The sequence below is a fragment of the Gobio gobio genome (assembly GCF_949357685.1).
Source record: "Gobio gobio genome assembly, chromosome: 6".
In the NCBI taxonomy this organism is placed as follows: Eukaryota; Metazoa; Chordata; class Actinopteri; order Cypriniformes; family Gobionidae; genus Gobio; species Gobio gobio.
Genome location: NC_137102.1, coordinates 41,000,491 through 41,018,312, shown reverse-complemented (window position 1 = coordinate 41,018,312; position 17,822 = coordinate 41,000,491). Strand labels below are relative to the sequence as shown.

General features: G+C 37.4%; 2 protein-coding genes across 4 annotated transcripts in view; both read right to left on the bottom strand.

Moving 5' to 3' along the window:
- Positions 1 to 739: 739 nt before the first annotated feature.
- On the bottom strand, positions 740 to 2,390 carry LOC307127481 (H-2 class II histocompatibility antigen, A-U alpha chain-like). Its single transcript, XM_079818729.1, has 4 exons — positions 2,299 to 2,390; positions 1,828 to 2,073; positions 1,273 to 1,554; positions 740 to 1,065 (listed from the first exon to the last, which is right to left on the bottom strand). The coding sequence occupies exons 1-4, from the start codon at positions 2,354 to 2,356 to the stop codon at positions 884 to 886; spliced, it is 768 nt and encodes a 255-aa protein (XP_079674855.1). The 5' UTR covers positions 2,357 to 2,390; the 3' UTR covers positions 740 to 883.
- A 5,981-nt stretch (positions 2,391 to 8,371) lies between these two features.
- The window catches only part of LOC307127455 (cadherin-2), a 94,664-nt gene continuing 85,213 nt past the window's right edge, over positions 8,372 to 17,822 (bottom strand). For 2 of the 3 annotated variants that reach the window (XM_079818678.1, XM_079818679.1), the window contains 4 exons: positions 17,496 to 17,726; positions 16,627 to 16,766; positions 10,798 to 10,959; positions 8,372 to 9,545 (listed from right to left, as the gene is read on the bottom strand). In XM_079818678.1, coding sequence (XP_079674804.1) covers positions 9,339 to 9,545; positions 10,798 to 10,959; positions 16,627 to 16,766; positions 17,496 to 17,726 — 740 coding nt within the window. In that variant the 3' untranslated portion in view covers positions 8,372 to 9,338. Of the gene's footprint in view, positions 9,546 to 10,797; positions 10,960 to 16,626; positions 16,767 to 17,469; positions 17,727 to 17,822 lie in introns of all 3 variants that reach the window. The other variant, XR_013816643.1, reaches the window with a different exon arrangement.

Below are 17,822 nucleotides of genomic sequence, written 5' to 3'. Positions count from 1 at the left end.
GTCTTAATATTAAATAATATTCATTAATAAAACGTATTCATTTCATTTTCAGGGATGAAAACACTTTCATCTTTTCAAGTATTTCTGCAGAAATGCCATGATATGGGCTTAAGAGTCACAAGTTTTTGTGTTTTAAGATAACTTTTTTGCATGTTTTTATTTTTGATTGTGTGCCGTTTAAATTCGTTTTAAGCCTATTATTTTAGAAATATTTTATATATGTCCTATTTGTTTTCTTTCAGAGAAACACGTTTCACTTTAAGGCCTTGTATTAAATGGTTATTTTTATTTGACATTTGAAAAATAGAAATGTCACATTATCTGTCTATTATTTTCAATCGAAATACGATTGAAGAGTCAAATGGGAAACACTATAACATGTTACAAATGTATTAGGCCTAATATATTTTTAAAATAATAAAAATAAGTTGTAGTATTGTTAAAGTAACTATAAACTACAGTGTTTGTGTCCATTAACATTAAATCTCATAGGCTATTTTCTGTCAGTATTATTTGTAACAACATGAATGTGAACAAAATAATAATAATATATCTATATAGTCAAATGGGAAACACTTTACAACATTTCAGTCCATGAAAAAGCTACTATATTTAAAATGAAGGTAGCAAAAGTGTTGTCTTTTAATCAATAAGTCACTCGATGTCAAGATTATGATTTGTTTAGATTAGTTTGATGAAATGCAAATGTAATGTTTAAACAAAGACGTTTAGACGAAAGCGCAAGTAAAGATTTTATTGGGTGACTTCATCCAAGTACTTTCAAGGTTCAACCAGATCTTTGCATGTATGAATCTATCAATCTTAAACATCTAAAATGACACAAATGCACTGTATCATTGTATTGAAAATCCTTTTTTCATCTTTATTGGTAGGTCCATTGCATTATTTTTCTTTTCTTTGTTGTCATATCTGTACTGTCAGTTGCAGCTCCTTTAATAAGGAAATAGATTCCTGTAGCCACTCCCAGCAGCGCCAGAGTCAAACCCGCACCACAGAACACCGCCGGACCCACACTGGGTGGGACAGCAGACACCTCTCGGACACCTGTTGATCATTGTAAGGTGTGTCAATGTTCTAACAGCTGCTGAGCAGATGCATTGTGAACAGAATGTTTTGTTGTAAAAACCCATTCATCTGATGTAATTTGTCAGAATGATTACTGTTGTTTTTATACAAACATCATTCATACAGAAAACAACTGGGAATAACATAAATTATTGTGATGCATTTCTCTTTGAGAGCGGATCTTACCCCATATTTTGGTCTGTGGGCCCTGGAGGGCTCTGTGGTTCACCGTACAGCTGTAAATGTCTCTCTCTTCAGGAATGATCTTCAGAGAGGAGAATATGTGGAAGCTTCCGTCATTCCTTGGTCGGTACTGGCTCAGACTCACGCCGTCTGTCACAATGACATTGTTCTTAGTCCATGAGACATTGACAGGCGGAGGAAAGAACCCAGTCACATGACAGATGAGGGCATTTTCAACACCCAGCTGAACATCATTCTTTGGATAGATGGAGGTCACGGGTGGGTCTGTGTGTGAACACAGAAAACTGTTGAACTTTGCAGGAGTAAATCTGACCTCATTATAAACTAATCTCTTACAATTGTGAGCCAAAACTCATGCTTAACCAAAATCTTGATGACACTGAATGTGTCATCAAGATAATGCATAATGCATAATTTAGAGCTCATTTAATTTCCACTTCCAAACGGATTAATGTGAATGTTAAGAAATGTATTACAGTAACATTAAAACACATGCAAAACTGCAGTCATACTTTACAGTGCAAATTCATGTCATACCCATTTCCTCTGGTGGGTTGTTATAAGCTTTAATGCACACAGCTAAGTTTTGTTTGCATACTTCTAGTTGTCCAACACTTGCTTCATAATATCCTGGAAAGCTAATGGGATCTGCAAAGTCAGGTAATGTATTTACTCCTATCTTTCGAGTAAAGTCAGCATGCCACATCTCCTCTCCATCAGATCCACACATACTTTCTTTTTCTGTATCAGAACATCCATCAATGTTGAAATAGTTGTGTATAACTGAAATGGAAGAAACATTAAAAAGAAAACGATAAATTAGAAATATCCAGAGGCCCAGCAAAATAAAGGATGAACTGCATATCATATTTAAAGATTGTACACAAAACTGTAATTTTTTTGTTATATATTGAGTAATTGGTGTACTTAAGGAAATCATGCATCCTTGTACATGCTTTTCATATTAAAAATCTGTGGAGGTATTTTAATATACAAAGTGTGACTTACATTGCGCATCAGCTGAGAGAAAAACAGTGAAGGTAAGAATGGCCCGATACAGATCCATGATTGTAGATGACAGTGGAACAGAGAAGCAAACTTTAAATGAGGTGAATGAGAGGAGGAAGTAATCCCTCCCTGTGGATTTAGCTTCAGTTCTCCTCCACTCAGAATTGGGTTTATGCTGTGGCACTGCTGTATCTAGGGGAAAAAGGTTTTCCTGTTTCAGCTGTCAGGCTTCTGTCACATGACTCTCTTTACGCAAAACTAGTTTTAAGATTTGTGCTCTGGCCTGAATTGATTGTCAGTATACATATGTGAATGCAAAAGTTTATAATGAAAAAAAATAATTTTTATTATGAAAAAGGACTGAGCATCTTATTCCATTTTAAGGCTGTCACGTCGTCTGCTTGTTAGCTGTTGTGTGGTTTTGGGGCTTTTAGTTTCAAGTTGTTCTTTTACTTTTTTTTTTACATTACATTTTTTTTGTTTCCTGTCTCCATGTTCTGTTAACCACTTTGTTCGATTGCAAATCTACAACTGTGAAGTACAGAGAGAAAAAAAAAACTCAGTAAAAAAAAGACAGTATGAAGCAATGGTATAAGTAAATCTGTAGGTATATAATATAAAAAAATTCAACCCAGTTGAATATCTGTAAATTGTCAGGATTATGTCCATGTCTGTTTTCATTGTGCTTTGGTGTAGTTTTTCCTGTGTTCATAGGTTATTAGTTTCTGATTTTCTCCTGGATTAATAAAAGACTCAGAGAACGAAGTCAGCGTCAGAATCGGATAGCGATGGACGTTCTCGGAAGGTCTATGTAAGTTTTGAGACAATTGGCCCATTGTATTTCTAGGTGTCGCAGACATCTTTATTATTATTATTTTTAATGATAAAAAGTAGTGCTGTCAAACGATTAAAAATATAACTTATTAAAGGGATAGTTCACCCAAAAATGAAACTTAGCCCATAATTTACTCACCCTCAAGTCATCCTTGGTGTATATGACATTCCTCTTTCAGACGAGAGAGTTATATTACAAAAGTCCAGGCTAATCCAAGCATTAGAATTGGATTTATAGTTTTTGAAGTCCATAAAAAGTGCATCTGCCCATCAAATAACTGCTCCACGCGGCTCCGGGGTGTTAATAAAGGCCTTCTGAAGCGAATCGATGCGTTTGTGTAAGAAAAATATCCATATTTAAAACTTTATCAAGTAAACTTTCGTCCGAACGCCTTCTGTGGAAAAGTGTTGAATGTTGAGAGTGAAACTCAAGATGCATACGTGACATCATGACGAGCGTACCTGGTCGCGTTAGTCTTTCGATCGGCAGGGGAACTTTCAACAATTTTTCCATAAATTGAACAGGGAAGGCAGTCGGCCGAAAGTGTACTTTGTAAAGTTTTAAATATGGATATTTTTCTTACACAAACGCATCGATTCACTTCAGAAGGCCTTTATTATCACCTAATGACTACAGCCCCATTGACTCTCTATGTAAATGCATTGATGAAGTTAACAGTTGGATGTGCCAAAACTTTCTTCAGTTAAACAAAGACAAAACTGAAATTACTACATTTGGAAACAAAGATGAAATTCTGAAGGTGAATGCATATCTTGAGGCTAAAGGCCTGAAATCAAAAAATCAAGTCAGGAATCTTGGTGTGATTTTGGAGTCAGACCTGAGTTTCAATAGTCATGTCAAAGCAATAACTAAATCCGCTTACTATCATCTCAAAAATATATCAAGAATTAGATGCTTTGTTTCCAGGCAAGACTTAGAGAAACTCGTTCATGCTTTTATTACCAGTAGGGTGGACTATTGTAATGGTCTTCTCACCGGCCTTCCCAAAAAGACCATTAGACAGCTGCAGCTCATACAGAACGCTGCTGCCAGGATCCTGAGCCGAACCAGAAAATATGACCATATCACACCAGTCCTCAGATCTTTACACTGGCTTCCAGTTACATTTAGGATCGATTTTAAAGTGCTATTACTTGTATATAAATCACTCAATGACCTAGGACCTCAATACATTGCAGATATGCTGATTAAATACAAACCCAACAGATCACTCAGATCATCAGGATCAAGTCAATTAGAAATACCAAGGGTTCACTCAAAGCAAGGAGAGTCTGCGTTTAGCTATTATGCCAGCCGTAGCTGGAACCAGCTTCCTGAACAGATCAGATGTGCTCCAACAGTAGCCACTTTCAAATCCAGACTCAAAACACATCTGTTTAGCTGTGCATTTACTGAATGAGCTGTGCCACTGTACGTGCTTTGTCCGAACTGCTTGCATTTTAATTTATATGCTTAAATTTAACCCTGTTTTTATTTTTATTTTTAATTATACTCTTTATTTTTATCTTTCAATATTTTCTTTATTTTTTATTTCTTTAAATTCCTATTATAACTGTAATATTTTTATTTCATTTCTGTGTAAAGCACTTTGAATTGCCACTGTGTATGAAATGTGCTATACAAATAAACTTGCCTTGCCTTGCCTTGCCTATTAACACCCGTTATTTGATGGGCAGATGCACTTTTTATGGACTTCAAAAACAGAGCAACTATTAATACAATTCTGATGCTTGGATTAGCCTGGACTTTTGTAATATAACTCCGATTTTATTCGTCTGAAAGAAGAATGTCATATACACCTAGGATGACTTGAAGGTGAGTAAATTATGGGCTAATTTTCATTTTTGGGCGAACTATCCCTTTAATCACACATTTTTTCTGTAATTAACCATGATTAAAAACATCAATGTTTTTAGTATTTTTATATTGTAATAATTTATTTGTAATAATAATTTACTCTCCAATATCACTAATCCAGCTACTGATGTCTGTAAAAATAGTAGATTTTTTAATGTTAAAAAATGAATGTTAAAAAACATTAATGATAGACATTCAACATTACAGTATAATTGAAAGCTATATCAATTTCAACATTTATTAGGCTTTAAAATGTATTTTAATTTAAGTGAATTTAAAACAATTTTTACATAATCCCATTATAATAAATGTCATAATTACCTGTGGCCTTCTGTCTAACAGGTAGGTATAAGGTCAATTTAGCTCAAAGGGAATTATTAATTAATTTATAGGGAGTTTTAAAAGAGTTGCTTATTTTACGACAGAGGAAATTACTAATGGTAATTGTCAGCTCTGTAGCGGACAGTGGCGTTGGCAGAAAGTGGATGATGGGTGGGCCTCTAATAGTGTGGGTGGGCTAGAATAATTTGCATTACCCCTTAATTTGGAAGAAAAATCTGATTGAAACATAGCAACACAACTAAAAGTATTCCTCATATATTGGACCTTTTATTGTCTATTGTCTTTTAATATAGTCTACTTCTACATCTGGATGCCTTCTTAAGCCCTTGTACGAGCTTTGTTTGTGATGTTTGAGTGCAACGCGTGGAAGAACTGTTTGCAAGATTGATTTTTTTTTTTTTAATTCCGCTAGTGCTACTAGTGTCGCAGAAATTAAGTACTTCACCTATAAGCATTAAGCTCCGTGCAATCAAGTGTGAGGGGCTGCAACGTGGAAAAAAAATTGAAACATGAAAACAAAGCAGGAGAGAGATCCAACCCGAGTCCTGAGAACTATATCGCGAAGAGAAATCACAATGTCCAAGTCCTGTATCGACAACCTGCCATTGTTAATACAGTACATGTGGCTTATGTACATTTCAGAAAACCACTTGCTCACAAATATTACATGCAAATATTGCATAGCTATGCCATGGTGGGCCAGACTAAAAACCTACCCATAGCTTACCTTGTATGGCTGATGTCTGTTCTAAACAAGTCGGAGTTGAATGGGTTTTGAATTAATGTTAATAATATCATATTCTGTTAGTTCACTTTCAAACAACAGAAGTGTCATGGCATCCTGTCATCTTTGTCAAGACGGTTTTCTTTCTTAAATGTGTCATAAATCGTAGTTTAGCCATTTTTTTAATAAACAAAAAAGGTGCTGCTAGGGTCTTTGAGAAGAAGAAGGTCTATTTTGTATATCTGTCGTGTGATCAAACAACTTCTGCCGTTATCTTTGTGGTTTTCTTTGTGCAAGTCGCAAAGTCTGTTCTTTTGATCATTAGTCTTTGATTAACTGCCTAACGGTGACACGTTCTTCCTTTAGGATCATCTCTTGAATGTTTGCATGGCCATAAAGTACTTAGCTGTGGGATTTTGTTAGTTAGCTCAGACTGGATAGAGCCTCAAATGACATATCGTCTGATATCTTACGTGTTGATTTGGGATTTCTGTGAAATTCTGCTACTTGGTCAGTCCGAAAGAGTAGTTTCTGTCCGATCCGCTCTGTTCCTATATATGAATAAAGATATCAAACAGTCTGCACTGCATAAATAATAAATTGAATATAGATTAATCCTTATTAAAGCTACAAATTTCTCTGTGGCCTTTGTTCTTTGATCAACATTAATGACAGACCGTATTAGTGGCTGCTGTCACTTTAAGATCTGCCGCTGCCGAACATGACGCGGATCACGTACATCTCATTTTCTCACAGCTCTTTAAGTTCATTTAACCCTTTCGCAAGTACGATCGTGCCGGTGTGATGATCAGTCTTGGCTGGTCCCTGGAGTGTACGATCACACCGGTGTGATTAGAACGTTCAGTGCATCATGTGATCAACTGCTAAATTCAAATGTGCTTTTGCGCTTTGGCTGGCGCTGAGCCAGAGTCAGATGTACTCAGAGCTTGTCGTACAACAACTATTCAGTGTTTTCAACCGCATATAGTTTATTTTAAATTTCAGACATTTAAATATACAGTACCAGCAAAACCATGCAGTTAGAGTTTGTAAAATACACACTGATGTCTATGGAAGCGACAATAATAATCCTTTCCATTACAATTAGACAACAAGATCCGATTCTCTGAACTGCGACACAAACTAAAATGGCGGCACCCTTCGCATATAGCTTAACTAACGCGATCGTTATAAAGGTGTTTAAACAACAAAACACATCCACTTGCCCATATTTGACAATCAGAATATCAGATATTTCATGCTATAGGTAACAAATTTGGGAATATTTTAATAAAAAAGGAAAAATTAAATATAAGCATCAGTCATACAGCACTATAATGTGACTGCAGTGTATCATGTGACAAGCAATGACGCATCACCATGGAAACAATAAAGTAATACATTCTAAATAATGGTCACCTAGAAAAACTCACGCTTGGGGGGTCAGCCAGAATATTTTAAACTTACGTGTGAAAGGGTTAAAACGTTATTTAACTCATTTAAGACTGTTCTTATGAGAATACTCGACCAAACAGCATTTTGGCATGATTCTGTGTGTTTTTGTCATAGACTGTAAAAAAATATGGACATAGTGTCCGTGACGTCACCCATAGGATTCTGAAGAGCCGTTCTGAAGCGCAAAGTATGGACGAGATGGCCGTCGCCATCTTGGCAGAGCGTCATTGCGCGTCACTCCCGGATAACAGAAAATGGTCAAAAAGGCGGGACGTGGGCGGAGCTGAAGTGGCGCAATGACTAACAGACAGCAGATAAATGGCTATCCACCTGTCACTCGAAGTGGCCACGCCCTTAATTATGCAGAACTTTAATTCTTTATATAATGTAAACGAATGAGTTATAAAACAATTCACCCCCCTCACAGTTGTCATGAAGGGCAAAATTAGCCGTATAGACCAAACCAAAATTTGTACCAGGCTGTAAACATGTTTTAATCTGCTGTAAAGTTGGGTATTTTAACATGGGGCTCAATGAGATTCTGCTCCCTTCTGGAGCCTGTCCCTAGTGGCCAGTCGATGAATTGCAGTATATGTCATCCGTATTGGCTTCAGGAGAAACTGCGGGCTGTTGCCGCTTGGTTATTGTTCATTCAAGCGTGAAAGAGAACTCGATTCTGGTGCATGTCTTTCTGTGCGTTGTGTGTGTCAAAGTCCGGACATTCACAGACAACTCGTTGTCTTTTGTCTTGTTGTGTTTGAATGGTTTAAAAGCATTTGTATGAATAAGAGCGTGATAATATAATATAACGCTGGCCAAAGGATGACAGAAAAATCGGATGCTGCGTTAAATATTTATAACACGTTAAACTGAATTTTGGCAGCACTAATAAAAAGATGTTATGCAAAAACATTTCCATTCCAATATACTTCAGCTTTTTAGCATGTCAATACTGAAAAACTTGAAAAATAAAGTTCAAATGGTGAACTTTAATTTTTCTTTCCAAAGATACCACAACTATGCACATACTTTAAATGGTTTAGAAAAGACAACCAACCCTAAGCTGTCATATCTATAAAACAACAAAGTTTTTTTAAATACATTTTTGAAAAACCAGTTACACTAGGAAATAATTGCTAGGAAATAAAACTATTTACAAGTCATTTAGAAATTCATTCTGCTCTTTAATGAATAAAGTCAAATTTTCTTTACTGTGAAGCACAAACTTATGTGTACATGCAATGTAATGTAACCACAATTAATGTAGGAAAGTTACAAACATTTCAGTTATAACTTTTTTTTTATTTCAAACTATGTGCATATGTTAAATTGTTGTTGAACAAATAGCCTAATAATCCAGTGAACTGAATAGTGTCTTGAAATGTGTCTGTTCTACCAGCGACTCTTCATTGTGTGAAAAAAAGTTAAATAATCCTTTTGAAAAACAGTTTGTAAGCAAAAAAAAAGCATGATCATTTGTATCATAGATGAACACATTCTTAAATCTCAAAATCACTCAAGTCAGTATAATTAAAGCCTTGAACATAAATCATTCAGATCCCAAAAATGTACAAAAAGGCACATTAAATCCCTGTGCTTCTATACTGTAAAGTTCAAGTGTAATGGGTATCATACTCTGAAAGTGTTCCACATAAATGCATAACTAATACTTTAAGCCTTGAGTTACTTTTCAACATTTAGCTTTGCGATGTTGTATTTGCTTGTATTGATCCTTTAAAACCCATTTCTGCAGCTTTCATCTGAAATGAGGAAAAGAGCTGTGGTGTTTCCCTCTTTCCCTGTCTTTCACTCATCTGTGCCATCATACATGTCCGCTAGTTTGGTGAAGCGGGGACCCCAGTTTTTGAGGTAATCGTAGTCCTGGTCTCCATCACTGCTGGAAGAGTTGATGGAGCTGAGTGATCCTGCAGTCGAGCCGTTACCGTCGTAGTCAAACACTAACAGAGAGTCATACGGTGGAGCAGTAGGATCATTATCAGCAGCCCTCAGACCCTGCAAAGACAATGCACAAAGTACCAGTTAACTTTACCAACGGAAAAAACGAATAGTTCATGAATAAAATGCACATCATCATCTGAGAAGGGTAAAGCATAGTATTTCAAAATAAGGAAAGACAAAATGAGTGTTGACAAAGAATACAAAAACATGTCACATAGGGCTAAATACATACAATTTTAAGAAGAACACCATGCAAACATACTAGTTTTATACAATTTAATCTGCTACGGCAGAGGGGAAGATGCATGAGCATTCATTTGCTTTATTTTTATGTTTACGGTTGTTTTATACCTAAACCTACCCTATTGAGATGGTGATGTCCACATTCAAGCATTACAGTGGGCTGCCTTAACCCCTAGAGGTTGATGGTCGCGCCGGCGTGACCAACATGTTTTTTTTCTTATCAGTGTGAAAGAGACTCAAAATACTCTGTCGATTTTGGTCATACAGGTAAGTGTTATCCATAATTAGAATCTGTTAAGTTTCTACTTTTAGTTGTGTACACACTCAGAAAAAACGAAATGTTGTGCTTTTTGCTAAAGAAAGAAAACAAACATTATGCGCGATCTGCCGCCTCTCTCTCAGTGAAGTCCATTGAGGTACTCACACAAACATAAGACATATGTCTAAAGAAACGTTGACATTTTTGGACTCTTGCTAGAAAAAAGCCCTGATTTAAGTGAATAAGACCATTTCCGCAATGACTTGGAAAAGTGAGATGCTAAACAATAATTTCACTTCATATTTGCCTTAAGGCATTGGTTCCCTGATTACCTTTTATCCTAGCATCAACAAAAGTTTACAGAGACATGTTTTAATTAAAGAGACTACAGTAGTAATTTGAAGTTCAAGTAATTTGAGATACAACTATTATCTCAAACACTCAACCTATTCAGTGAAATACACCCTACACCATTAAATCCTTGTTTTACACATAAGTTGGCACAGGGTTGTTTTCTGCCCCAGTGGAAAGTTGAAAGCATTACACCCAAACCCCCCTCACTGCCGCCCACCAGTCACCATCTCCCTTGAGAATAAGTGATCTCACCTAGGGCACCTGAAGTCAGAAACGGCCCTGAGCGTCTCAAAATATGTCAGTACTAGCAACGACACATCACCTGAAACATTTATGAACATACCTGCTGTACCATTAGACAATCTGTAGTTTTCAACTGTTTTCTTCTTTTTTTAACAACTATTTTTAATAGTATTTTGTTTGTTTGATGCTTGTATAGTGCTACTTCACCTCACTGATGAAATCTCCAATATCTCCAGGATGAGGTGCAGTTGATCTGACAGGGTAATGGGGCTCGGGATGCAGAGGTCTCTCATCAAACCTGCGGATGCCTATGGGCTTGATGACATCAATCTCTGTATCTGGCTGCTGCAGCTGGCTCAGGTCATAATCCTGTTTGCAAACACAAAAGTGCAGAAAGATGCTAAGTTGAAAAGCATTAGAGAACTGTGTTGGTGTGTCTGTGTTGTTCTGCAAGCACATAGCCAAAGCACTGGTGTGGTATCGACAATAGGAGCGATGCGTAAGCAGAAGACGTTTGTTTACTTTTGTTTATGGAGAAGAGCAATGTTGATGCTTAGACCACTTCTTTTGTTGCAACTGGAGTTAGTATTATTCTTTTTCAAATCTCTGTCATGTTATGACAGATATTGTTGTTATATGGACAAACAAATGTATTATGTGATATTATGTGTGTTTTTTATTTCCTATGGTTCAGTATTTTCTTCATCCAAACATTTGTGTGTAATCATTCTCACAACTTTCAGCAATCAGGCTCTATTTCATTCTGCATTTACCTCTATACATGTGCAGTGAACAACAGTGAAGTTCCAGGGCCCAGTTTATAGCAGGGTGACTGCTAGTGTGGAGAAAGATGTGCCACACTGTGATTAGATCTTGGTAAATTAACATAAAGACAACTGCAGTGCCAACACTTCTTACAGGGCAGGAAAGAAGATATCCTTTGCACACATCCACATAAGAAAAATGTCTCATTGGATAAGAAGTTGACCACCAAATGCATTCGGTTTTAGACAAAACATTAGTTAGAATGGCTTTATTTGTAGTTTCAACCATATACAGCAACACAGTGAAAGAAAATAACATTCCTTCAGGACCATGATGAGATATGAGGACCATATGAGACTAAAAATAGACAACAGAGATATTAGATTAAATGAACTAAATAAAAATGAAAAAACTAAACTACAACACTTAACAAATGGCGAAGTCTGTACCTCTCGTTGGTTTCATACAGATTACATTATCAAAAGAATATTTGTTGTCCAATACTCCTTATGTCTGTGGGATCAGTATACACTGAGTTTCGTTGTATTTTTGTGGCATGCTTCAGAAAAAAGTCCACAGAGGCTGAAAAATCTGAAAGCGCACACTATTTGTCTCATATTGTCTAACACTTGATGGATGTCTTTCTAACATCTGTAATACCGCATTCTTCCATCTTGAAAAATATATATAAATGAATGCTCTTAATGACAAAGGTCAAGGCTAGATTATTTTAATGCTCTACTGGGTGGTTGCCCTGTACACTTAATAAACAAACTCCAGCTGGTCCAAAACGCAGCAGCTAGAGTTCTTACTAGAACCAGGATGTATGATCATATTAGCCCAGTTCTGTCAACACTGCACTGGCTCCCTATTAAACATTGTATACATTTTAATATCTTGCTTATTACTTACAAAGCGCTAAATGGTTTAGCTCCCCAGCACTCGAGCGAGCTCTTAACACATAGATCTCCACATTCTGGCCAGTTGATAATAATTAAACACATTAAAACACATCTCTTTAACCTGGCATACACAACACATCATACATTTCTATAATTCAAATATTGTAAAATAATTGTAGGCTGCATAAATTAGGTCAGACAGAACCGGGAACACTTCCCATAACAGCCCATAACAACTTGTTACATCGTAAGAAGAACAGCATCTATTAGTCAATTTTCAACATCCAGACGGCTCCAGCCACTGACCAGCATCCAGAGATTGCTCCAGCCACTGACCAGCGCCCAGAGACAGTTCCAGACCATGACCCCATAGCTCCGCCCAAGAAATTGCCGTGCCTCTGTGGCCCCCTGAACTGCCCGAGCCGCCATGGCTCCAAGAACTGCCCGAGCCACAATGGGTCCCTGAACCGCCCACCCTCCACGGCCCAGGTCCGTCCACAATCCACGGTCCTGGTCCGCCCACGCTCCACGGCCCAGGTCCGCCCATGCTCCCAGACCCGTCTATGCCCTGCCTGGGTCCATGTCCTGTTCCCCTGCACGGGCCTGGCCCACCATCCCTCACCCAAAACCACCCTCCCGGTCTGCTTCTTCTTCTTTAATTTTTTATTGGCGGTTGGCATCCGTCTTGATTGGTCACAGGTGTGTCTTGTTTAGTCATTAGTCTTTGTGTATTTATAACCTTATGTTTGCCATGTGTCAGGTATTGTTACCTCTGTCAAGTCAGTTCATAAGTCAAGTCAAGTCAAGTCAAGTCAAGTCGTTGTTTCTGTTTGCTCACTTTGGATTATTGGATTTATGTTCATATTTTGGATTTAATAAACTGCACTTGGGTTCATCTTCGCTTGCCATCAGTGGACTTATGTTACAATTATATGATATAAAATACAGGATAAAACAGGCAGATACGACTGCATGCACAATTTATTTAAAAAGTACAAATATTCCAAATGTTCCAAGGCCAAACGATTGATTTGTGTGAAGAAAATCCCCAAAAGCGATCAGCGTCTCCATCCACCGAAGATCATGCACACATTCAAATTTTAAAAATTGCCGCCTGAAGAAATGTTATGTCAGATTTCATAGTGAAACTGCATTGGCTCTCGTATGTCTCGTGACCAATTGCGTCATTACGTCAGCTTTGATTGTAAAATGTCATTGGCTCTCGTGTGTCTCGTGACTGATCGCGTCATGCCAAAGAGTCGTGTGTATAATTTGAATGAGATATGAATGAGTGCGTTACGTTCACGGAGCGGCTGGATCATCATTTCAGTGATTAAAACATTAAGATCAACTCTGTTCTTTAAATGAAGATATCGTATGACTTCAGAAGACTTGGAATGCAACATGAGTTAATACTTTTATACTGTTTTGGTCAGTTTTTGCAATAAATACCTGTGACTGTACTTTTGTTAGCCTGTTACGTGTTTTATATTGTTTAGAAATGGGTAGGTTTAGGGTAGGAGTGGGGTTAGTTGCTCCAAAATATAAAAGTAGCCTATAAATATTCATAAAATCATGTCTGCTTTTGATGAAATCAAATGAATGTCAAATCTGACGCATTGGGCAAACAACTGAAATCTATGGAGTACTCTGCGCGCCGATATAGTGACGCCTAGTTACTTTTGACACAACAGTGCAAAGGAGTTGACCTATAAATGTATAAATTAATGCATCAGTGATAATTCAACTATTTTTCAATATGTTTGGAATTTATGTATTCCGCACAGTGCTTAATAATTTAAAAGAGATTTATTAAAGTAATAATGGAGAGGTATGTTAGAGAACTCTGTTCTTTATGCTATGGAAATAGAGGTTCCCTAATAGGGTGGGAAACACTCTGCCTACTTCTTACACCAGTTAAGAAGTTCTGATTAGTTAAGATCTGTCAAGTTAATTTAGGATTTCACAAATTTGTATTACAGTTAGGAAGCTTCTGTAATACCATTTTCCTATCCGCAGTTAAAATAATATAATGCCCTTAAGAAATGTCATTCTGTCCTAACTTAAGGTTCTAACTGAAATGGCCATGGTTCTCAAACAGATATGATAGGATTCTAAAGTTAGGATCTTTCTGAAATATTCCCACAGATTCCAATCTTCTCCTCATTGGAAAGTAATAAATGTAGCCCTATGGGAGGACACTACTAGATTCTATGTTTCTAACCTGATGGGGAAAGAGATATTAACACAAACATCACGTTCTGAGTTTCTGACTTGACATTGCATTTTAAAGGGGTGATGAACTGAGAAATCAACTTTCCCTTGAGCTTTGATATATAAAAGGTCATGGTAATATAGGAATATCCTGTAAGTTTCAGAGCTGAAAACTTCCTTGATAGTCAAAGAAAAGCTTTTATTGACACCAGGCCCAGAAAACAAGAGCTCTCAGAATATGCGGATCTCTTACGTAACAGGACCTAGACGCCACCTCTACAGATAAATATGCTTCTGTAGCCCCGCCCACCGACTCGTGAGCTAAGGATTGTCCCTTCATAAGCTTCCTTCTGAACACACACTTATGTGAGTAGGCTAAAACGTTTTTTTTATAGGCTATGTGTTCGTTTTGCATAACATTACAGATCATTGGAAATCTATTGATTACTTACCTTAGCACGCTGTCACAGGGTGGAGAAGGTGTTATTGAATTGGTTCACTCGTGATCGGAATTGTAACGTTATGGGCCAGTCGCGAGTATGTGTGTCTCTGCATCCACGCGAGTGTGTGTGTCCACGCGACGCGAGTGAGTGAGTGTGAGTGAGTGAGTGTGTGTCCGCCTGCGCCAGTGAGTGAGTGTGTGTCCGCCCGCCCGCGCGAGTGAGTGTGTGTGTCCGCACGAGTGAGTGAGTGAGTGAGTGAGTGTGTGTGTCCGCGCGAGTGAGTGTGTGTGTCCGCGAGAGTGTGTGTGTGATTTAATCATTGTGTTTGTTGATATTTTGCGAGTCCTCTGAGCATTTCCCCCAGACGATTCCTGGGACTGACGGTAGCTGAAGCTCATTAAATATGCAAATCTTATCCAATCCTTACCATGGGCGTTTATTTCCAAGTGTTCAGTGTGGCATGCCCATCAAATCCGAGTGTTTTTCAGAGAGGCTCAAAACCAGGGTAGAAAATAGCCTATTACTTATTCATTATGATGTTTTTGAATGTAAAAACCACACAAACGTCATAAGTTGACCTCAGACAACAGTATAAAAAAAAGTAAAAAGCCAGTTCATGACACCTTTAAAGGTGCACTGTGTATATTTTAGCGGCATCTAGCGGCGGGGTTGTGAATTGCAACCGTCCACCGCTCACACCTCTCTTTCGAAGCACATAGAGAAGCTACGGTGGCCGACACAGTACAAAAATGTTGTTGTCGGAGAGAGCAGAGTGACTACCACTCTATAGAGTCGTTTGTCCATTTAGTGCTACTGTAGAAACATGATGGTGCAAAACGGCGATTTCACTGTAAGGGGACCCGCGGTGTATGTAGAGAAATGGTTAATTCTAAGGTAATAAAAACATAACGGTTCATTATGTAAGGTTTTTATGGAGGCAGATGGAAATTACATAAAAAAGGTCAAATTCCTCCATTTAGATTCATTTGAATAAATATTGCATACATGATGCAGAAAACAATCTTTTTCCAGTATTTTCTGGAATTTAGTGAAAACAGCCCAAACTGTCTGCAGGGTGCTAGAGCACACAGGGCCTGAGTTACACACTTTCAAAAATGAATTTATAACCAAAAAAATTTAAAAGCGTCTCTTTTTTGGGGGGGTTATTACTGCTCAGACAACATACACTTAGATGTTTATCACTTTTAGCAGTGTTTTATGTAACTTCAAAGGGTTTCCTGTAAAATGACACCAACATTTTGAATTTAGACCACTGTATGTGGGTATGGGAAGCTTTTCAATTTGGGTAGGCCAAATCCATACGGAAATGATACCAGAGTAATTTAGTGTAAATAAGTTACTTTGTGTAAAACAAATGCTAAAGTGATGCTATCTCCAGAAAGTAGAGACTCCAAGCTTTCAAATGGTACCACATATGAGGTCAAAGCTCCTCCACAGACATTTAAAATTTATAGTATATACATGATGATGTCATTCCGGTCCCTGTACAGGGTCTGCAGAGTTTAAGTGGCTAAGTCGTATTGTGACATTTGAAATATGCCCCCCTCCTTTATAATATTAATTTTAAAGGGTCACTGATGTTTTTCCTTGCGGTTATACCAAGAAAAAGGGGCTAATTTTTTTTTTTTAATTCAAATCTAAAAATGCTAAAAGTCTTTTTAGTTAAGGCAGTTAGGGTTAGTGGACAGTACCTGGTCTTCCTCCCCTCCTCCCTCTTCATCATATTTCAGGATATTGTCTCTGATGTCCTCCTCCGGGTCAATCAGCAGCTGCTTGGCTAGTCGTTCTTTATCTCTCCTCTTCATCCACACAAAGAACAACAACACAAGGACTACAGAGAGAGAAAGTTATTAATAGAAATATAAGAAAACATTTATTTTCCTCATCAGCACTGACATCTGTACACAAATACTACTGAAAGGGTGAATCTCAAGAAAGGTATTTTGCTTTGTAACACTATATTCACAATTAAAATGTAATTATTAATTAATATAATTATGCACAATACCCTGCAAATTAGCATAATGCAATGGGTCCGTATGTTTTTGTTATGCCAGTAGCATAAAGTTTGACTTAATACAGCATGTTTCATGTCAAAGCATTGCCTTTTTGGCATCTTGGCAATACATTTGTTAAAATTAGATCATTACTTATTCTCACTGTTAAATGGGAACATTGGCCACTGGCCAAAAGTTCTCAAGTACTTTTACATGTTCAGACTTTCCTGACCTGTGTCCCAAATATCATAACTCTCCCATGTATGGTTCTATTGGCTGCCATATTCTTCAACAGCAGAAAACGAACATTGATACAATAGGTCTCCAGGTCTCTTTTGTACATTTGGTGCTTGCCTTTTAATTAAAAGCAGAACAAATGTTTAGATGCTGTATAAATGTACTCATTTAAATATTACACATTTTTTTCATAACTGTAATGAGAATGAGATTTGTTTTTAAGCAAAATATAATTTTTAGTTCCTTATATTGGGAGAAATGTGTTTTGGACATGTGATTGACAGATTTCATGAGATTCACCTGTAAATGTGGCATATGTGACTCACTGAGGAGGGTGATGATACAGAGCAGGAGGGTAATAATCACTCCTGTGCTGAGCCCAGCGATGATGCGCTCCTGGTCAGTGCAGTCTCCATTATGATCACACTGACAGACCTTCACTCGCAGATATGAGGTGTTGGACAATGGCATCTTACCAGAGTCAGTGATTATAATGGGGATCTTGTAGACTCCATTCTCCAAAAAGTCAATTTTAAGAGCAAGTTGAGCATAATCGCCTAGGAAAGGGATTTAATAAATGTTTAAAGCAATACTTTCATACATTACTTTTAATTATGCAAATGTATTTAACTGCAGGTGAATTATTTGTGGTC

Coding starts and splice junctions, on each gene's coding strand:
- LOC307127481 (XM_079818729.1), bottom strand. CDS start 2,356: ATGGATCTGTATCGGGCCATTCTTACCTTCACTGTTTTTCTCTCAGCT. Junction 2,074..2,298: donor TCTCTCAGCTGATGCGCAAT/GTAAGTCACACT, acceptor CTTCCATTTCAG/TTATACACAACTATTTCAAC. Junction 1,066..1,272: donor CCCACAGACCAAAATATGGG/GTAAGATCCGCT, acceptor AATGATCAACAG/GTGTCCGAGAGGTGTCTGCT.